The sequence below is a fragment of the Trachemys scripta genome, chromosome 7 (genome assembly GCF_013100865.1).
Source record: "Trachemys scripta elegans isolate TJP31775 chromosome 7, CAS_Tse_1.0, whole genome shotgun sequence".
Taxonomy (NCBI): domain Eukaryota; kingdom Metazoa; phylum Chordata; order Testudines; family Emydidae; genus Trachemys; species Trachemys scripta.
The window spans coordinates 91,949,551-91,972,982 of NC_048304.1; the positions used below are offsets into that span (position 1 = coordinate 91,949,551).

General features: G+C 40.2%; 1 protein-coding gene across 7 annotated transcripts in view; it reads right to left on the reverse strand.

The window, feature by feature from the left end:
- Positions 1-23,432, reverse strand: part of RNLS (renalase, FAD dependent amine oxidase) — a 137,180-nt gene that overhangs the window by 5,949 nt on the left and 107,799 nt on the right. For 4 of the 7 annotated variants that reach the window (XM_034775556.1, XM_034775557.1, XM_034775554.1 and 1 more), the window contains exon 6: positions 13,405-13,580. In XM_034775556.1, coding sequence (XP_034631447.1) covers positions 13,405-13,580 — 176 coding nt within the window. Of the gene's footprint in view, positions 1-13,404; positions 13,581-14,754; positions 16,290-18,251; positions 18,371-23,432 lie in introns of those variants that run through there. The other 3 variants (XR_004646454.1, XR_004646453.1, XR_004646452.1) reach the window with 3 other exon arrangements.

The following is a 23,432-nucleotide window of genomic DNA, read 5'->3' on the forward strand; positions in this document are numbered from 1 at the left end:
CTTATGCTCCCAGTACTTCTGTTAGTCTCAAAGGTGCCACAGGACCCTCTGTTGCTTTTTACAGATTCAGACTAACACGGCTACCCCTCTGATACTATAATATGACAGATTAACAAAGAATTAATACCAGCATTTGTATCATAAATGTAAAAATGATGCACAACTGAAGTGTCACACATTGGAAAATACTGGGGATGAAGCAGTGGGGGAGGGGAATGCCATGAGTACAGATAGATTCCGTTCTCCCCCTATTTTCTGACTATGAACATTTTTGTTTCAATTTTTCACTGAAATTTATTTTTCATCACAATTTTCTGATCAACGCTATCCATGAGAGAGATGGCACATTCCTTCATAATGATCCATCTGATATTTGCATGTCTGAAACAGCAATGTAATTCTAATTTAACAATGACACTTCTATATACACTTTCTGGCAAAATTAGAGAGCAATAGTTTTGCATATTAAATGGAATGCATCAGTGACAAAAAACTGAATAAATTTTACATTATATAGATCTCTCTATCACACTGTATATATTTTACTATAATTTATAATACTTCAAAATAATGTTAACATATGGCATTGCTTTTACCTGTTTTATAGAATTTGCTCTCAATTCCCATCACCCACATTCCTTCTCTTTTTGTTTGCGCTCTCCTCAATCATCATAATTTGTAAAATTGTGATATTACAATCCTGCACAGGATTCTAAATGTTCAATGTCTTGTGATAGTCAGTGAATGTTGTTCTTTTTTGTCTACACAGTGCTCTCTCTCTGTAGTGTTTCATTACCTTTACATATTTTTTATTATAAAATTGGTATGGGGGGGAATGATCATTTGCAGTATAGGCACATGGACACAAAGTATTGGTAATACTTATTTGCTGTGAAAATGACTGTGAAGTCTGTAGGCCTGAGTCAAAGCCCATTGAAATCTATGGGAATCTTTCAATGGGATTTGGATCAAACCCTATAATAGTATTTGTCTCCTACATGTGTAGGACAGTGAAATACTTACAGAGGAGTGATTGATTGGATGGATTAGAGATAATAGGCGGTGGCTGTAAGAAAAGCTGGGTTGAGGTGCTAATGGGTGCTGCATACAGGAGTACTAATCTCTCTCCCTGTATTCTGGTTGGAGAGGTGGCACTATTTAAGGATGGTGTGGAGCCAACTGATTGTTATGTGCCGTCAGCTTCTTTGGTGCCCAGGCAGCCTGTACTATCCTTAAATGGTACCTGCAGCCTGCTTTTCTCCTCATGGCATGGGTTGGGAGGAGCGATGAGAGCAGCAGTAGGAGGAGGGAGTGATTTTTCACATTCCATGTCTCTCAGCATAATATGAAGCAGCCTGACATTTGTTTTAAATGTGAGAATTTTGACTGAAATCCCTTGCCAGACTCCATTAATACACCTTTAATGATGACCCACAGCTGAGAACTGGTGATGTGGTAAATTGGTGAATTCTCAGTAGGGCTTTCCTCTGCATTAGTATGGGTTATTTTCCTTTCATGGGCTATGGTTCAAACAAACCATGGTGTACAGTACGCTACAAATCACTTACAGAATATGGGCCATGCAGCAGCTTTAGCTTTGTAATAATGGAAGGAATCTGCTTTTATGAAACTGTTTTAAGACACAACATCCTATAGCCAGTTGATTTCACTCCATTCCATCCCTTAACCCCTCCCCCCACAACCTACGAAAAACAAGCCCATATAAAAGCAGCCTTTCTGGATGGCAAAGAATACAGTAGATAATTAATCATGCACTGTATTATAGTGACATCTGCTATTGCCAGTGTAGTTAGGGATCTGTAAGACTGTTAAAAAACCCCATACTGATGGGCGAACTTGGCTGAAAAAATTTGCTTTGCCCTGAACCGTAATGTAAGGCCAGATTGTTGATTTTAAAGCCACAGCTGCTCAAGGGGTATGCAGAGGGGCACTGCAGTCTCTGCAGGCAGAGAGGCAGAATGTTCCCAGGGATGCTGGGGACTGCACACAAGGTGCTGTGTGTTTTACTCCCATAATAATAATCACCAAGCTAAGTTATTCCCTTCTCTGGTCTGCCCAGTACATCTTTCCTTCCTAGTGTTTGTATTTCAGATGCACAGCATACCAGGACAGCAACAGTCTTTAGCTTTGTGCCTTGTTCAGTGCTGAGCATATTGCCAGGATTAAGTAAATAAAAAGTCTGTGCCCAGACCACCAGTCAGCGCAGAAAGCCTGCCTCACCTGTACCTTTTTGGGTTGCCTCCACCAATCAATGCATCAACATTTTCTCCCTTAGTCCAAGCTCCGACAATGCAAGGTGTGGGATTTAAGAAATGTGAAGATAGGGTGGGCTCACCCAGTCTCTTCTCTATAGTCCCTGCTTTATGTATACCATGAGTGGCTAGAATCCGTCACCATTTTGAGAAAGAAAATTATGATTTTGTGCTCATATATGTAATACTTTCAATTCAGAACTATGGCCTGGGGCCCTACCTGGGAGGTATTATAAAATCCTTCTTGTTGCCATTATTAATAGGATGGCATCTACCCAAATGGGCTGAGTCAGGTTTGTTTGCTGTCCCCTGAGAGCAAAGATGGGAGCTGGACTCCTAGGAACCACTCTTGTTCCCACAGAATCTCTCCTTTCTCTGTTCAGTCCTTCCTAGTTTTTAGTCCCTCCCTCAGAAACTGTGCATTACAATAACCAATCCTCTCGTGGGAGAGGGCTAGGCATGGCTTCTTACATTATCAAGAAGGGTCACTCACACACAGCTGGATGTCTGATAGGCATATTATTCAGGAAAAATGACTTGCTTGCAATCTCTTTAATATATAGCCCAGTACAGCAGATTATGGACAGCGTGGCAGCCTTAATTCTTTAGTGCCTGAGGTTTAGAAGGCAGATCCTTAATAAATATCCAGTGTATGTTTTTGTCATGTGCTCTAGAATATATCCAAATTGCCCTTCTCATTCCCCAGAGCAGTACACTGCAAATCAAATGAGCCACTTCTATGAACTTTCATCTCTGCTGCCTTCAGTCTCGGAGCCCAAGCATATTCTTGAACCTAGGTTTCCTAAATTGCAGCTCACTGTATCACCCCACACCAATAAGATGGCTCCATGCTTGTCATTCTATTGGAGCATTTCTACATATAGTAGTTTCTGTTGGCATTATAGAACTGTTTCTAAAGCTTTCTGTACTCATCAATATCTTCTTACAAAAAGTAGATTAATGAACCTGCTCAGTCTTTCACTAGCCAAATATTAAACTAAAATAAGCTGAACTGTTATTTTCACTGAGCAGGTTCGGTTAACTGTCATTGAGGAAAGAGGAGCAAGAAAGAGATATTGTTAATTATATATTTATAACCCACACGATGGGCTCCAATCTGTTGGAAGTCCACTCTAGGTAGAGATATTAAATGCAGATTTTCCACTATCCCTATAGAGTGCCTGCAACAATCTTCACCATCTGTCACTATACTGTATTCATCACATTGGGGACTCATGACTGACAGTTCTGGTACTATATATTGTTTTTAATTAAAAATTAATAAAAATGTAAACTTCAACAAATACCATAAGGCAAAACAAACCACAAACTACTGCAGCACAATGAAATGCTTTAAGACAAGCATCATCCCAAGTTATGCAAACAAAGAAGGATAAGATATCATCTATGTCCTAATAACCTGTCTTCTCTCACAAAGCAGAAATCCAAAATAGAATATAAATACCAGAATATATTTATATATATGGTAACCATCTATCACTGGATCATATGGTAACTTTCTCTAGCTGGGAGGTACTGAAGGAAAAGAACAATATAAGGAGTGAAGAGGTCAAGGAAACTGACACAGAATTTATAGGTAATAAATATAATAATATGTAGCTATTATGCAGCACTTTTCATCGGTAGGTCTCAAAGACCTTTACAAAGGAGTTCAGTTTCATTATCCCATTTTATAGATGGGAAAACAGAGGCAACCCATGGTGATGTGACTTGCCCGTAGTCACTCAACAGCACTAGGAATAGAACTCAGGTCACCTGAGTCCCAGTCTAATCCTCTAGTCACCAAGCCACGCTGATCATTCCTAGCCATATAGAAGTGGCTTACAATTTATTTTGATTAGCAACTGCTTTGAAGGGCAAATAACTGTCCATGCAAAGGATCCATATAGTTTTTGCATTGATTTAACGAAATCAGTAAAATACTTGAATTTGTGAAATAGGTGCAACCTCCTCGTGAAGGCAGGTATATCAGCATAAAGGTGTTTATGCCGGTATAGTGTGTCTTGGTAAAGTTATCAAAGTGGGGAGGGAAAACTCTGACACAAAAGGGCTTCTGAAAGCTTTATCTGAAAAGCCACAATTTCAGCCCCTTAGTTTACTGTCCATGAAATAAATATAGCTTAGCTAGTGGAAATTGTGGTTCTACTCTGAAAAGTGACTATAAAAATGGCATTATGAGATCGCAGATTCATTGTGTCTCAGTGACTTGCAGATCAAATAAAAAGATGTTTTTTTCTAAGTACCAAATTTTGCATACTCAATCTGCAGTCTTTAAATCTAGATTGGGTTGTTTGTTTCTTCTTTTTAAAGTGTCCTTTTATAGCAAAACACATCTGCCTTCTTTAACACTGGGATGGCTACTTTTTTCTAAACGTGTATTATGATACTTCTGTCATTTAACTATCAGAACATGATTAAAAGAGCACAACATTGCAGAAGTGAATGCTTTGGTAAAAAAATCATCTAATACGTTTCTCACTAAAGCCCCAATTCTACCTGTATGTGCAGAACTACAACTCCCTTTGATTTCAGTGTCTCGGCATACCACCATGCCCATGTATGAAAGGCTAGAAATTGTAGGATCCAATTCTGCCCTTACATACACAGGTTACTCCAGTTAATTCTAGTGTCAAGTATCAGAGGGGTAGCCGTGTTAGTCTGAATCTGTAAAAAGCAACAGAGGGTCCTGTGGCACCTTTGAGACTAACAGAAGTAGTCTGTTAGTCTGAAGTAGACTAACTTCTGTTAGTCTCAAAGGTGCCACAGGACCCTCTGTTGCTTAATTCTAGTGGAAATTCTAGTACATGGAGAGAAGAGTAGGCATCTTAGTTTCCTCTATAATGAAAACACAAGGAAGAAGATATAACTATTCACTGAGATGCAGTAGAGTATGTTCAAGGGAGCAGTTTTTAAAAAAAATCCCATGCATAGCCAATACTCTCAGCTTTTAAAAAGGTTCCAATAGCACAAATGTTTAAATGATGTCAGTGATACCACAAAATATCTTTGGGGGAAAATTTCAAAGGCACAAAGGGCAGGTAGGTGTCCAATTCCCATTCCGTATAGACTATAGTTAGTACCCATAGGCATCTAAACATCCGTTTACTTCTCCCAAGGCTTCACTGTAGAAGACAAGGGGAAATCCCTTCAAAAGATGAGATGCGGTGCATGATGGGAGATGTGCCACAAAAAGCGTTAACTAAAAAATGACTTAATCAGTCTTCACATAAACGTACTATAACATTTAAGAGTTCAGATGGCAAAGCTTGCAAAACAGGAAATGTCTATAACGTTGAAACACCAAATAGGGTATAGCCGCAGAGCATTGGTTCAATCATTGCCCAGTTTCCTCCACTGATAATATCATATCTGTGCAGCTTCTCCTCAGTATCCCAGTAATAGAAATCCATAAACCTCTTGATCCAATCCTATATAATATACCAATTGTTAAAAAAATAACTCAATAGAATTTTGGGGGAGTTTAAAATTGGCAACCTTTCAGGGAAAATCCAATTTAAAATGAACATGTCAATGGGAGAATCCAGATGATGCCAACACTTAAATAAAATGTTTTTAAAATTTCATTTAGTCGGTGTCTATTAATTTCAAGGTACTTGGAATTCATGGGGGGTGAGGGTTTATTTTTGGTAATGTATTTTATGCCAGGAAAACTTGACTAATGGTATTAGTGTGTTAAACAACATAGTAAAAGACTATGATGGGGTTTTTTTACCATGCTTCACATTTTCACACCTTGTTCTAACACATTTCCATTGTATGTAACAAGATTGAATGTCCGTATTGTATGAAATCATTACTTCTCAAAGCAGCTGATAGCAGTTATTCAGCACAGTAAAAGCTAATGCAGGAGTGGCAGCGTGGACTTAAAATAAGTGAAATCAAGCCGGAAGAGAAGGGAGAGGGGATAGAGAAGATAAGAACTGTGTTGGAAGTTGATGACAGAAACAGACAGAGGAGGAGCGTGGGAAAAAAAGTAGCCAGAGGAAGGAGGGAGGGAAGGAAAAATAAGATGGAAGAACTTGAAAAAGAAAATAATCCAGAGAGAGACAAATAAAAGAAAAACAAAGAAAAACAAAGAACAACAGAGGTTTGGGAGAGAACAGGGTAGAAATGAGGAAAACAATGCTGGAGATTAAGGAGAAAAAAAGTGGAAAATGCAATTTTCCCCTCCATCATTCCTTGACTGTCTAGATTCTCTTAGATCAAAAATGTGTTTTGGTTGATCCAGGTTACCTTGGAGTACAATTGTAAACTCCAGTCTATTAGTGAAATCCTGGCCCCACTGAAATCAATGGGATCTTTGCTCTTTGACTTCAGTGTGACCAGAACTTCACCCCTTAGGTTTTTTTATTTGCCACTGACAACAGAAGGTCACATATACTAGCTCAGTAATTAACAGAAAGAGAAATGAATACTCTGCAGAAAATAATTCTCATTGGACATGTCTTAACTGAGCAAATAGAAAAAGGGGGAGGGGAGAGAAAATGTACATAGTAATCACGCCTATGTAGAATGGTATGGGGTCAAATTAAGGATCAAAGTTGGATGACCAAATCATGGGCTTACTGGGGACAAAAGACCAACAATATTAAGTAATATAGTCAACAGTATTAACATGCCCTTAATGCAAAAAGAATATAAAAGTAAAATATCTAAACAATTAAAAAAGTAAAGAATATCTCACTATTGGATAACTTTTTTTCCCCCATTGCAACCAATTAGGAGGCATTTAAAAAAGCACTAACAAGATCAATTATTCATAGACACCGAAAAGAATCTGATGATGGGTATGGGCTGCATTTATAATGCATCCATCCAACACTGTTATCTAAACACCTTATGGCATAGAATACCTCCAGTATTTTCCAGTCTGGACCAACTACAAAAGAAAACCCCATCCTTTTGTGTTTTACATTATTAGCAGGTTAGAAATGCACCTTCCTTTCAGGAGGCAACTCTTTGAGGGGAATTTGCAGCAAATTATAATCCATCATCTAATATTAAACACGAGAAATAATTTAGTCTATCGGTGTACTGTATATCCTGCCAGAGATCACGTTTCTATTCAGGTCAGTAGACAATTTATTTCTAAGTTTTTATAATTGGTCAATGTTATCAAGCATAAACAATGGAGGAAGGGCTAGTAGGGGAACAGTCTTTGTATGTTGCTCATTCAATCTTTCATTTTCCCCTTCTGAATTTTTTTTAATTGTTTCCAATTTGTAAATGATGAGAGAATGGTGAGCAGTCAACCTTAAATATGTCTTTGCACTGATCGAATGAGACAAGGTGATCATGTTTGAATCTGTATATTTTAATCAAAACAGTGTATTTGAGGTCCATATTTGTAAGCCACCCCATTCTGCATGTAACAATGGGGAGTCAATACTGGACATTTCTGGCCTTTTTTAAAAGATACTGCCCAGAAAGTAGTCATCAAAGCCATCCTCTAGCCATATTGCCTAGGCCAGTGGTTCCCAAACTTGTTCCGCCACTTGTGCAGGGAAAGCCCCTGGCGGGCCAGGCCGGTTTGTGTACCTGCTGCGTCCGCAGGTTCATATCGTGGCTCCCAGTGGCCGCGGTTCGCTGCTCCAGGCCAATGGGAGTTGCTGGAAGTGGTGCGGGCTAAGCTGGAGTTGCTGGAAGCTGGGACCCATGATTGGCCGAACCTGCGGATGCGGCAGGTACACAAACCATCCTGGCTCGCCAGGGGCTTTCCCTGCTGAAGCGGCGGAACAAGTTTGGGAACCACTGGCATAGGCTATTCTCCCCGCCCCCACACCCATCATATAAAGCAACTCGATCAAAGAGACATCCTGGGTAGGGAAGTCTTTGATTCTAGATGCTAATATAGTCTTATCATAATTAAACCATGGGATACAGAAGTGCAGCTGTGCTGCTAAGTAGTATCAGTCAAAGTTTGGAAGCACTAATCCCTCATCCTCTATGGGTAATTGTAATGTCTTCATTTTAATCCTGGATTGTATCTGGCCCATATGAAAGACATAACTGCTGTATTTAATTAACAAGCTGGACAAATCCTGCCTAAAAGAGTCAGGGGGAAGACCCATACATCTTTCTATTTCCTTTTGCTTCAGTGCCAACAGCTTATCATAATTTAAAATAAAGATAATTTTAAGGGAATTAGTGATTTCTGTACTCAGGTATTTAATTTGGGTAGTGCTTATTTGTATGGGGCCCTCCTTCTGATATAGGTATGGAGTTTTATTAAGATAATAGCTCAGTTTTATGCCAACATTATTTTCAAATCAGAGAGTTCTCTACATTCTCCTAGTATGTTAAAGTCTCATGATAATTTTTCCTGTGGAATGGCTGTTGAAATAAATGAGTTTGTTTGGTACTGGTCCTGTTTATATCTTCTCTGAAACTTATGTTGAGTATTTCAGTTGCCAAGGTCAAAAACATGCCTGAAAGTGGGTATGCTTGATATAGTCCCTTAGTTTTAATGACACACCTTTTGTTTTATAGAAGATTAAAACGCTTGTCTCATCCAGAAAATCCAACCCAGTGAGCCTTTTTTCATTTTTTTTTAAAAAATTCTGTGTCACTCTGCAGCATTTACAAGAACAAAACATGTATTTAAAAAAAATTTTGATACCAGAAACACTAGACTCCAATTTCAGCCTAAGAATGACTTAGGCTGACCAGGCAAACTTAACTATTCTAGAAAGCTAAAAGAGAAGTCATGAGAATATCAGAGTTCTTGTTATATCTATTAAATTTACAGGGAAACAATACAAAAATGATTGAACTATATAAAATGAGAAAGGGAACGGCTGAAATCATTGGTGATCGGAGAGAAGGCTGTGGCTAGTGAGTGAAACCATCTGTCACTGGATGTTGAGAGGGGAGTGGGTTGAGCTGTAAGTTGTTTAGGGACTTGGTATCTTAGAATCTAGCAACTTCTAAAAAATGGGCAGAGCATCCAATAGCATTTATGTTGCGCTTTAATTTTGTAATTACTGAAAAATGGACAAATTCCAGGACATCGTAAAGATAATGGCAAAATACAGTATTTTAGAAAGATGAAAAAAAGAACCATTATGCAAAATAAGGTCCATTATTATAAAGTAATTGTTATTGTTTCATTCTATTTAAAATATTTAGCAATGTGTATGGATTTACCAAAAAAAAAAAAAAAAAAAAAGTCTGACCATCAGGGAAAACTCATTTTGCAAGGGCTCACAAGGTATAAATTATCTTGGAGAATGTACTTGGTTAATTCTATTCAGTACCATGAAATTAACTGCCTTTTTAAAGTCCTTTACTTAATATACATTCTCATGGTGAAATAAACCAGAATTATACCATATACAATACATATGGATCTATACCACCAACAGCCCCATGATAAAACTCCATCATATAGCAGTTAAATTGAATGTTAGAATTAAGAACACTGTGATGTCTGAACACAATTAAATGAAGTTTGCAAAATATGCTCCAATAGCATTCTATTGTAATAATGCAATGGAAGATGGATTTATTTTGTTTAGCTCAACAGCTGGTTTTGTTTTGTGAGCTCTTCCTTGATCCAGTCACCAGGTCTCCACCTGCCTCTCTTTAAAGCACACCTAATCTAAATAGCCCCCAAACCGTACCCCTCCACTCGAAGTGTGAACTAGATAGACATCAGATAATGTAGAAGAGAAGAATCTAAATAAAATTAGATTATTAAAGTGTTATCTAATTTATTATATTTATCTAAAATAAATTATTAATTATATTAAGGATTATAGCGGACAAGCAACTCAACGTGAACTCCCAGTGTGATGCTGTGGGGAAAAGGCTAATGAGGATGTATAAACAGGAGAGGAGGACACAGGAGTATGGAGATGATTTTACCTTTGAATACAGCATTTGTGAGACCGATACTGGAATACTGTACCCAGTTCTTGTGTCTACATTTTAAAAAAGATGTTGAAAAACTGGAGAGAGTGAAGAAAAGAGCCAGAAAAAATGATTCCAGGGCTGGAGAAAATGCCTTACAGAGAGAGACTTAAAGAGCTTAATCTTTATCAAAAAGAAGACTGAAAGGGAACAGTTAAAATCTATGAGTATCTTCATGGGGAGAAAATACCAGGCAGTAGAAAGCTATTTAATCTAGCAGAGAAAGGCTGAACAAGAACCAATGGCTGGCCATTAAAGCCTGAGAAATAAGGCATACATTTTAACTGTGAGTGTGACTAACCATTGGACAAAAGTACCAAGAGAAGTGGTAGATTCTCCATGTCTTGATGTTTTCAAATCAAGACTGGATGCCTTTCTGGAGTTAGTCAAACAGAAGTTACTGGACTCAATGCAGGGGCAAAGGAGTGAAACTGAATGGCCCCTGAGAGTCCCGTGGCACCGTATAGACTAACAGATGTATTGGAGCATGAGCTTTTGTGGGTGAATACCTACTTCTTCGGATGCATGTAGTGGAAATTTCCAGAGGCAGGTATAAATATGCAAGCAAGAGTGAGTCAGGCTAGAGATAATGAGGTTAGTTCAATCAGGGAGGATGAAGCCCTCTTCTAGCAATTGAGGTGTGAACACCAAGGGAGGAGAAACTGCTTTTGTAGTTGGCTAGCCATTCACAGTCTTTGTTTAATCCTGAGCTGATGGTGTCAAATTTGCAGATGAACTGAAGCTCAGCAGTTTCTCTTTGAAGTCTGGTCCTGAAGTTTTTTTGTTGCAGGATGGCTACTTTTAAATCTGCTATTGTGTGTCCAGGGAGGTTGAAGTGTTCTCTTACAGGTTTTTGTATATTGCCATTCCTAATATCTGATTTGTGTCCATTTATCCTTTTACGTAGGGACTGTCCAGTTTGGCCGATGTACATAGCAAAGGGGCATTGTTGGCATATGATGACGTATATTACATTGGTGGACGTACAGGTGAATGAACCGGTGATGGTGTGGCTGATCTGGTTAGGTCCTGTGATGGTGTCGCTGGTGTAGATATGTGGGCAGAGTTGGCATCGAGGTTTGTTGCATGGATTGGTTCCTGAGTTAGAGTTACTATGGTACGGTGTGTAGCTACTGGTGAGAATATGCTTCAGGTTGGTGGGTTGTCTGTGGGTGAGGACTGGCCTGCCACCCAAGGCCTGTGAAAGTGAGGGATCGTTGTCCAGGATGGATTGTAGATCACTGATGATACATTGGAGAGGTTTTAGCTGGGGACTGCATGTGATGGCCTGTGGGGTTCTGTTGGTTTCTTTCTTGGGCTTGTCTTGCAGTAGGAGGCTTCTGGGTACACGTCTGGCTCTGTTGATCTGTTTCCTTATTTCCTCATGCGGGTATCGTAGTTTTGAAAATGCTTGGTGAATGGCCCATGTTATACAAGAGGTCAGACTAGATGCTCTAATAGTCCCTTCTGTCTTAAAAATCTATGAATCTATTAACAACATGTGTGCTAAAGTCAGTCCTCAACCCCTGTTTTTAGCGCCTTTGTCCAGGCACTATCTCTTCTGGTCTTGATTCTGTAGTGGGATTCATATAAGCAGGATCCAGAAGCCTGCACAGCGCTTACTGCACAATCAAGGTCTCTCTGCACTCTCTGGGACAGGGATCCTGCTTCTGACTTAAAGCATGTAGCATGCTATTGGCATGTTTGGTGTTATTGTAATAGGAATAATCAATGATAAGAATAAACATGGTGTTATCTTGTAATTAAATTACTTAGCTGCCATAATGACAGTCATTATGGGAATTAATAAAATAATATTAAATTATTACTAATCAGAGAACTACATGCGTATTTTCAGTGTAAATGGTTTTTCAGGAATTTGAATCCATATAACAAAGATTTGTCCTAGGGTTTGGATATCCTGAATGTTTTTATTTAAAAAAATATTGAGAGATTTTTACTAACACAAAAAAGCAAACAAAAAGAAATAAAACACGACGTTTCTAAATAAAAGTAACAAATGATTTTCAAGTAAAATATGAAACTATGTTAAGTTCCTAGTTACACAATTTATTTTTAAAAATATTGTGAACTGGGAGCTGACTTGGAAAATATGTATATGTATATATAGTTTATAGCAAATGAAAAGACTTTACCAACTAGGCCAGATTCTTAAACTTGGTTGTAAGCCAATGTAACATGAACAGAATTTACAACCAGTACTTTACAATCACTTTTGCAGATTTCATAAAAAATAAAAATCTTTGACGTGACTAACTACTTTAAGTAAACATTTTGCATGAATGTCCATGTTTAATTTTGCCAATGTAATTTAACTTAAGAGGTTCTGAGTAAACATCGACATATATTTCAATGCTTTAGGAAATTACTAACCATTTCCTTTGATTTTTCTGAGACATTTAAAATATCCAAATTTTGCTGTGATTTCCCCATAGGTAACTTACTTTAAGTTTAATTTTCATGTACTGGCAAACAGAACCGGGCCAAATACACTGAGAACAATTAGTATGGGAGTGTTTGCTTCTCAGCAGTAGGTTGGGAATTTTGCTAATACTATCACCTATTCACCAACACCTGGAAAAGGCAGGTTGAGTTACTATATTAAATAATACAGCAAAAATCTCGTTGAAAGACATGGGTCCATGAGAAAAGGGCTGCTGAATTATTTCCTTGCTGTACTCCTTACAACATGCCCTACTTTCAGGTATAGTGAAATCTGGGTAACTTTATTCTTTGTACAAAAGGGATAAAAAATGCTAAAAATGTTCAATAGTTCACTCCCCACACACAGCTAGTGAAAATTATTTTGCTGTATTCTTTATGTAGAAGTTTAACTATGGATGAATGCATTATGGATACTGATTATCCTTCATAATCAGATTTTCACCTACTTAGTCTCTGTAAACCTGTGGGTAGTTGATAATACACTTAGCTTTAAGTGTCCTGCATACCTTGGATATAGTATGCAGGTAAAATGGCACTGCCTATATATCCATATAGTAGCTTTCATCCAGACTGATTGATTGTAAAGCATTCTACAAATTGATTGTACAGATATACAAGAGCTCAATAGTATTACACCGTTTTCTTCAGAGTAAGCTGTAATATGATGGCCTCTCTATTACTCACACATCATGTTTTTTTGATAGATAATTACCTGAGAGTATCTCCACTTCTGGCACTTGATGCTAGTTGGTTTAGGCAGACCTGGCATAATATTTTCCAGATGATCCAGGATTATCGGCTGCACCTTTTCCTTATCCCATTCTAGATGTGCAGTTCCAAATGGTACACTGGTGTGCACAACAACAGATGGCCCAAATTCAGAAGACTCTGTGGGGTGACATAGAAGGAAAGACAACTGCTTTCAAAAATAACCCCAAAACTTTCACTGAATCAACTGAACTAAGGATTGCTTACACTGCTCCTAAATTTAAAAACTTAGCTGTGGAAATTGATAGTGGATGTCATGGGTGTCAGTCTCACTTAAATGAAACTAAACAGAATACCTTACAGGTACCAGTCACCATCCTTACTACTAAAAGTTACTCAATATATCTTTAGGAGAGACTTAGATACTTTAAGGCTACATTTTCAAAGTAGCTTCAGTTGTTCCCTCAAGTTATTGGATGCACACTCTTGTTCACCCAAGGTTTTTTGTGACACCCCCCACCCCCAAGATTTTGTGCCTTTATTGAGCAGATATATGTAGGTAAGGTACCATTTATGATGTAGATATCTATTTACTACAGAGGGAATTGAAACAGAGGTCTTTAAGTTAAGCGGACCATGTATAAATCAGGACAGCAATACTAACAACTTCACTAGTTAGTGCAGAATGTTCTTCTTTATTAGGTTTAACACCATGACTTAGTTTGATAGATATACAGTTTGAGCCTGGGTTCTCATCTCTGCAGAGATGTCAAGTTATTTGCTGCTCGTTCTGAATTATGCACAAATGTGTATCAGAAAATGAAAATAAAAAATGGATTTGGGTAAATAAGAAGTTGGATGTTTTGTCCTACAGGAGAATGTGAAGCTCATGGGGAACCTATCACATTCCCTAGTGGATGTAATTTGGGACTGGCTAATTTCCAGGGATTTGATCGGGCCCCTTAGGGATTGCTGTTGTGGGGAGGAAGGAGGACGTGAGCCCATTGGGAGGGAGGAGTGGGTCAGGAATCCTACATGCAGTGAATCTTGACTGAGTCCAACTCCCCTGCCCAGTAATACCCCTCTCCCTTGCAAGACTACTCATTGAGATCAGCTTTCCCCTGATGCTGGGTCTAATTCTATTTCAGCCTAAGAAATAATAGGAGGGAGGCAGCAAGTGTCTACAATAGAGGTTGATGGTGGGGACTGTAACAACCTGCTGCAGTCCTGCTCCCTTGACAGATACCAGCCTGTTGAGATCTGGGTCTCACAGGTGCATTCCCCAGGTGCAGAACCATGTCTGACATCGCTCTTGGCTACAGTCTGCCTAGTCCACAGAATCAGTGTCACAGACCTCCTGAGGCCCCCAGTTGCTTGGACACATCCCTTCAGAGTCCCCATGACTGGAGAGTTCTGGTTCCCCTAGTTACAGCCTTCAGGGTCCATGTGGCAGTAAAGCAAGGAAACATAGGCTTAGCAAATGAATTTTTACACACACACACACACACACACACACTTTACTCTTGAAAAACACAAGAACATTACAGATCTACATAAAACAAAACAAATCTCTTGAATGCACTGCTCCTCCCCCAGTCTACTCCCCCTCCCCTCCTTTTGTGAATCCCTGGGTTTGGTTCCAATCTACAGAGGCAGTGCTGCCCCTGAGCTGCGGGCCCTGGGGTCCCTGCCTCAGAGGTGGGCTGCTTGGCGGGCTGCCCCAGAGCCATAGACCCTGGAAGCTATGGGATCCCCAGCTCAGAGGCCGTATGGCAGGCAGGCTGCCATGAAGCCATGCGGACAAACTAGAAGGAAATCAGATAGGATTCTTTCAGAACACAGATATATTCCCTAACTGTCACAGTGACTTCCTTGTATGGAGCATATTTGTGGGAGGACAGCCCTTTTCATAAGACTTTAAAAGCAGAAGCTGGGAGGCTAGAGGAGGATTTATTGTATAGAGGGAACGAAAAGGGGTGGAACTGTGCTATAAAGGAGAGCATGCCACATTTTGGGGACGTGGGAAGCAAGCTGCCTGAGAAGCATACGCATCCTCAGCACAGCATAGTAAATATACTCACCTTAGGTGCTAAGAGTTAAGTGGCATGGGCTTTGAGGCAGCCTACTTCCAGCGATCTATGTGTTTACACTGGCCACCAAATACAAAGAATAAATCATGACGCTTCCCAGGCAGAAAAGGAGAACAGTAAAAAGGGAAAGGCTCCTATTAGCTAAAGTGAGAAGACTCAGCATGTCACCATATCACAAAGCAATGAGGAACAGCAATCAAGAGATGTGTTATTGTTGGGAACAGCAGAACTTCCTGTAATTTTGGCTGAAACTTAAACAGCTATGAACTTAAAACAGTGGTTATTGGATGAAGGGCATTTTTTAAAATTAAGGGTTATTCTTGGATGCTAAAGTTCAAAAACACAAACAGAGCAAATCAGAGTCTTAAAAAATGGCCAAGATCTTGGCCAACTTCATTGTAGTTCTGTAAACACAGTAGTGTGGTAGAGCATGTTAGCTCACAAAAGTATAATTATACTATCAGATAAATTTGTCTGTTACAGCTCTTCCAGTATGTGTTGGATTTAGTGCTGCTTTTTTGCTCAAGTTAACTTTAGCTGATTGCAATCACACAATTCATTTTTCATTATGAAATTTCAAATTTGCCTACGTTCTAGCTCCACTCTGCTGCCAAAATATAAACAAGTGCCAACCATTTGGTATGACCCCACTTTTCTTCTGTATGACTATTCTAATATTCTGGAGGGCAGGTCATAGTAAAATTTAAAACACACTGGCCTATTGTAGCTCAAGGGGATTGTGATTATCTGTCAACAACCAGGACTCCTCCTATTGCTGCTTTCATCCTTTTAGAACTCTCTGAAACACAGAAGCAAATGCCAAGTGTAATTTGAACAAATAACATCCAAAACTGACCCAGACAAGCAGCCACACCCATGACAGCTACAGTATGAAAGTATGAGTCAAGAGGGGGAAGCACTTCCTCTTTCAGATCTGGACTATTGAAGATATGGTGTACAACCACAAGTGATGTGATGTACTACCAAGTGTTCTAAGAGCCTGAGGATCATAACTAATTTGCTTACATGTTTATATAAATATATATGAATTCTGTCAATTTATATTCACCCCCTGGTGCATTTAAAAACACAGCCTACAAACCTTAAAATTGACTTTTTTTTCCTTTTTAGTCCATCTTTTTCATTCTCTCATAACATTTTACTTTCCTTTTCTCATACAACTCTCTCTCTCTTCCTTTCATGATGTTCTCTTTCCTCTTCCTGTTTCTACCATGGACTATTTTCTTCTCTGGTTTGCCTTCCTCTCCCTTCATTTCACCTGTTGCCCTTTTCCCCTTCCCATGTCCAGCAGTGGGTAGTGAGTCAGAGAAAGGGGGACTGGGAAGGAGCTGCTGTTACTTGGCAAAGGATGCAGAGGTGTAGGAGCTGCTGGCAAGTGAAGGGAAAGGGAAGTGCTGCTTGTTGCTGGGTGGGAGAGAAGTGCCATGGCCTTCCAGGGAAGCACACAGCCTGCACCTGCTGTTCGATGTGCACAGAGACTGGGGGAGATGTCACTCATCTGGGCTGCATGTGTGATTGTGCAAAATACCTTTCTGTCAGCAGGCATTTCATTTCAACAGCAGCTCCTTTACTGTTACGAACTGCTAACTTAGGCCTTGGCTACACTTACCCGGTAGTTCGACGGCTGGAAATCGAACTTCTGGGTTCGACTTATCGCGTCTAGTCTGGACGTGATAAGTCGAACCCGGAAGTGCTCGCCGTCGACTGCGGTACTCCAGCTCGCCGAGAGGAGTACCGCGGAGTCGACGGGGGAGCCTGCCTGCCGAGTGTGGACCAAGGTAAGTTCGAACTAATTCGAACTAAGGTACTTCGAACTTCAGCTACGTTATTCACGTAGCTGAAGTTGCGTACCTTAGTTCGAATTAGGGGGGTAGTGTAGACCAAGCCCAAGGGTGTGAAACTCCATCTTGCGATGGGATGTGTCAGCTGCAGGTTTAGTTTTATTATAACCTATCTTTCCTCTTATACATCTTGCAATGCAAATTAATATATGTCATGTCCCAAGACATAAAGAGAAAACAAACACAGAAATTGCAAACATGTCTACCAACGAAATCAGAACCAATGTAAAAGTTCAAGGAGTGGCACAGGGTTTTCTATAAAAATGAATCATAGACACATGTAGGTTTAAGTACATACAAGAAATAATCCTTCATAAACAACAGAAAATTGTTCATGGCACACAGCAATCATATTTCAGGTTGCTCCAAAAGAACAGCCTCTGGAGCAATATGAGACTTGAATTATCATGATAAGATTAGGAAGACTCAGAAAATTAATTTTAAGGTAAATATAAATTTCAGACCAAAACCTGTTTTTTTTGTTTGTTTTGGTTTTATTAAATTATCATTGGAATAATCCAATTGATTGTCATAGTTTTGACTGACCATATACTTGGCATCCAAAAATTATTTGCATAGTTGAAGTGCTGGAATAAAGAAAATACTTACATTCTCTTTGCTTTAATAATAATAATAATGATACAAAAAGCAGATGTAGTTAGTGGGATAAAGCACTCCTGCCTGGGAATTAATCTCTTATAAAATGCATGTTCTTAACAAGCAGTATCACCTCTCTCTTGTTTGGATTGAGTCTCAGCCAGCTCACTTCCATCCATCCCATCCCCTGTCCCATCTATAAAATGGCATATTAGACTGAGCCATCCAATTCAGATGAAAAGACTTAGAAGTGTGTGCCATCCACATGCTGATGGCAGCACAACACAGCCCATTGCACTTACCATCTCACTATCTTCCCCCAGTGGCTTTTTACATACATGTTGAACAGAAGTGGCATTAACATACAGCCTTGTAGAATCAGACAAGAGAACCTTCGGGGCACCCCTTGGATTCTCCTGTCCTGAAAAAACAGAACGAATAAAATGTGAACTAGTCTGCCCAAGCCCAGGTCCACACCTGAGCCACCAAAAGCTCATGATCAATGATACTGTAAACTGCTGATAATTCTAAAGAAATTGCCATGGACATGGAGAAGGAAAGAGTTGGTCCACACCAACACCCCACTTCGGACTAAGGTATGCAAATTCAGCTACGTTAATAATGTAGCTGAATTCGAAGTACCTTAGTCCGAACTTACCGCGGGTCTAGACGCGGCAGGCAGACTCCCCCGTCGATGCCGCGTACTCCTCTCGCCGAGCTGGAGTACCAGCGTCAACGGCGAGCACTTCCGGGATCAATCCGGGATCAATTTATCGCGTTTAGACAAGACGCGATAAATCTATCCCAGAAGATCGATTGCCTGCGCCGAACTAGGAAGTAAGTGTAGACCTACCCAGTGAAGAGGAGAAAGTCACAGCAGGAAAATGAGAGAGAGAGGCAGCAGATCCAAATGGTGCAGATCCTGGTTGACCTAAGGTCCAAAAATTCTGGACTCCCCACTCTCTGCAGTTCTTAGAGAACTCCATGGTAGCAACTCTCTATGTCCCCCAAGTACTATGTGGCATCACAGGCCACATCCTTACCCTTGCCATTCCATGCCAGAGGACAGCAAGGAAAACCACAGCTGGTGTATGTGTAGCCGCAATGGACTACATTTGTACACTGAAATGGACAGAAATGTTTAGTGTCTTTCCAATTTTAACTTTTAATCTATATTAAAAGTTTCTATTGCATTGCCTAGCTTTTGGCACACTGATTTTCTGCACTGTTTTTGTCACTCAATAAATTTCTATATTTTTGAAAATAAAATATATTTACTATTTCACAAAATATATTGCAGGCATCATAGCCGTACTCAAAGAATCCAGTGCTTATAAATGTACAGCACTACCGAACTCATAGGTTCAGGAAAAGTCTCATATTTATAAATATTCAGCAAGCACTACACAATTCCTAACAACTCTCAAAGCTCTAGGCCCCCAGAAAACACTCCAACACAGAGCACTACTGTGGCTGACTTTTGGGGTGCTCTTTCAAAGCCTCTCTCAACCACATAACTCCATGCCGAGCTCTTGCAATGGCCATTGTGCCCGGCTGTACAATGTCAGCAGACAGCTGCTCCACCTCCACCCTGGCGGCAGCTTTGCCCCCTTTACCTCACAGATATTATGCAGGACACACAAGGCAGCTATAACTATTGGGATATTTTTCTCACTAAGATCCAATCCGGTGAGTAAACACCACCAGTGTCCCTTCAATCTACCAAAAGCACACTCTGCTGTCATTCTGCACGTGCAGAGCTGGTAGTTGAATCTTTACTTTGGGCTGAGCTAGGGGGACAAGGGATAGGCTGGGTCCCCCAGAATCATTACTTACATTTCAATATTGCCAGTGGTAATCCACTGGTTGGGAAAGAAACCAGGTCTGCAAATACAGGAGAATCGTGCATCCTCTATTTGCAATGTTCATGAGAATAGTGCAGAGCTCTTTGGGCTCGATACTTCTGTCAGAGATGGCAGATGTCGAAAAGTGTCATGTGGGCTTGTGGGATTTAAAAAAACATGAAAATTATGGGATAGGGATGGCATTATGGCATGGAGAAAGCTGCATTCTGGGAACTTGACCCTTAACTTCCAGAGATCCCTGAGTGACACACTTCTACCCCATAACACATTGCAAAAATTCCCCAAAGACATTTCCCTGGACAGCCATGCATAGCACACTGGGATACCTACTCTTGGTGGGCCACACTTTGCATCGATACAAGAACTCCTGGTGAGTACATGCAATGCTGATGCAAACAGCCAAGCATGCATGAGCCTGAGCACTATACAAACTTTGTTGGCTGTGCGCCAAGGTAACTTGTGTTGACCAAAGTTTGTAGTGCAGACATGGTCTTAAGAGTGAGTGGCAGGGTAAGTGTCTATTTGCATTAATGAAAAAGTTTCTCTCAAAGAAGTTCACAGATAGTACTTGAGATTCTTGGTCACATCTGGATTCTTGCATCGTGTCAGCACCTAGTCATCTGTCTGGTTAATGCTTATAATCTTTTTTCTCAGATGTGGACCAGGCCACCGTTGAGCTAGTGCAGAATTATGGCTGAGATGAGATGCACTACTGTTCGACAGCATATTACCCCTGTAGTAGAACCTCAGAGTTATGAAGACCTCGGGAATGGAGGTTGTTCATAAGTTTGACATGTTCATAACTCTGAACAAAATGTTATGGTTCTTTCAAAAGTTTACAACTGAACTGAATAGCTTTGAAACTTTACTATGCAGAAGAAAAATGCTGCTTTTAATCATCTTAATTTAAATGAAACAAGCACAGAAAATGTCCTTACCTTGTTAAATCTTTTTTTTAAACTTTCCCTTTTTTTTAGTAGTTTACGTTTAACACAGTACTGTGCTTTACAGTATTTGCTTTTTTTTCGCCTGATTGCATACTTTTGGTTCTAAATGAGGTGTGTGGTTGACCAGTCAGTTTGTAACTCTGGTGTTCATAACTTTGAGATCCTACTATATTTCTAAAGTTGACAGTAGCTTCCAGTTTGCTCTCCATTGCAATTCAAGGTGTTGATTTTGATCTAGAATGCTTGATATGACTTGGGACCCAGGTAACTAAAAGACCATCTTTTCCCCCGAGCTTGAGCTGAGGTTAGCCATATAGCTTTTGCTCACAGTGACCAGACTCAAAATGTCTGGGGGACTAGGGACAGGGTTTTGTCAATGGCTTTTCCTCTTGATTTGACAGAGCCTTAATTTGTCAACCTTTGGAGTTTGCCTGTTTTTCTTAGGGCTCAGTTATGGCTTAATACCACTCTCCACAAAGCTCCTGGGTGCGCTACACCCGTTTCACCAACATTTAGGAGGATGCAGCATGCTCCCCTTTGCACATCAAGTAGCTCTGCTGGCCAGTAAGGAGTCAGGGCCTAGCATGTCCTCCTCACTTTGGGGTTGATCATGCATGTTGAGACACAAGCAGTGCACTGTCCCTGCACCAGAGGCACAAAGGGGAAAGACTCCTTTTGCTTTCCCCATCAGCACAGAGCCATTCACAAGCTGACTTTTGCTTGGGGCGGGGGGAACTATTAGAAGATTCTTTTTTTAAAGTGGAAGAATATTTTTGTTACTTTGGGTTTTGTTGTTGCATGTATCATATCTTTACAAGTTCTTGCACATGCATGCAGAGAGGGGGCTTAGCTGAAAGATCACTAAATATTTTAATGAAATAAATATTCCTAACCTGCTGTGACTTGTTGCTGTGCTTAGTAGCCAGAGATTTCGAGATCGGAACTGGTTCTTTAAAATCTCTCATCTCCTCTATAGCATGTATATACCAAACTTCAGAAAACAGTCAGTTGAGTTTTTAATTCCTCCTCCATACTACTCAGTTTGGAGATTTTCCAGAGTCCATTGAGTCAGAGTAAAGTAGTTTTGAAATATGCAAACTGTAAGGATCCAGTTTAGCCTCAAGCCTTTACTCCACAGAAGTACTGGCCAAGAGAATAGTTCTAAAGAGATTTTCCCAAATGCTCCAGAGGGTGGTGGGGAGGAATAGCTCAGCCACCACACCTAACTACCTGAACGTTGTTGCAAGGGGGTATGAGTGATAGCTCAGTTGTCATGGAAGTAATACTTGCAGTTACCTCTCTCAATTTGCTTAGATATATTGCTTAGTCACCATAAGCTTGGAAACCTATGAGGTATACGCAGCTGGTTTGCCACCAGTAGCTTGGAACAGAATGTCCCTTTGCCATTCAGGAACCTCCAGCATTGTTATGTCCTCCAGAATGTAGAACGCTTGTAAGGATTGTAGTAAACCACGGCACCCCACTCCTCAAGGCCACTATCATCTGCAATTTTTAAACATACGGCACTGTACATTTCACCTTAACATTCCGAATGCAGACCTTTCACTCTGATTAATTCTGTGTCCACAGAGCATCTGGGAACTTAAATGTTCTTCTGAGAATACAGCAAAGGTGAGTTTTACAAAGTATCAGTTTTGGCCTTGCGATTCCAGAGGCACTTTTGTCTGAGGATGCGCTGATCCTTTTTGAAATACTGAGACAATAATGTAGTGTTTGATAGCTGTTTTCAGGCCCTCCCACCTCTGTAGCCCAGCCACAGGACAGTAGAAACCCGGGATTTCAAACTGTCATGGAGTGCTCAAAGAGGAAATGTGTCAGTGACGAACTTATGAAGGACATCCTTGTCAGATTTCAGAGTAGCAGCCGTGTTAGTCTGTATCCGCAAAAAGAAGAACAGGAGTACTTGTGGCACCTTAGAGACTAACAAATTTGTTAGTCTCTAAGGTGCCACAAGTACTCCTGTTATCCTTGTCAGAGCCAACAAGCAGGTACAATACCAAAGGGAAAAATCCATGGCAAGTGGGAAGGCACAGACAGGCTGCAAAGCATAAGGAGAGAATTGCAGCATGAGAGGATAGACTTGCAGTGCAGTTTCTGGAGAAGCAATGTCGCTTGAGGGAGGAAAACTAACTGCAGCAGAAAGGTTTGTTTGAGAGGCTTCTTGGGCTAATGGCCATGAAAGTTCAGGCTCAGGTTCCAACTGCACCATGTCCCGAGTCCCATTCATAGTAGTAAGTCCTGCAGACCAGGAATGCACTGGACAATAATATGGCTGGGTGGCCTATGGAATGGGACTGAACCCTAGTTGCACAGGACAAATGTACTCCCTGCAGTCCTCTAGTCCTCCACTTCCATGCAGCAGTGTCATGTGTGTGCTAACCACACTAGAAAAGGAAAGGAGAACAGGAGGAAAGGGGACAGGCAGAAGTAGGGGATTTATTTATTTGCACTGATTTCATCATTTTGCACTGTTCAACATTTGCATTATGCACTTCATTTTATGACTGGTTTTGGTGTTTTAATAAATGGCAGCTGGCTTGCCTGACAATTCTGAACTATTGTGGTTTTTTTGTAATATAGCCATGTTAACAAATAGAGGCTTTTATTTCCTTAAGGAAGTTTATTACCATCACGGCATCACATCATATAA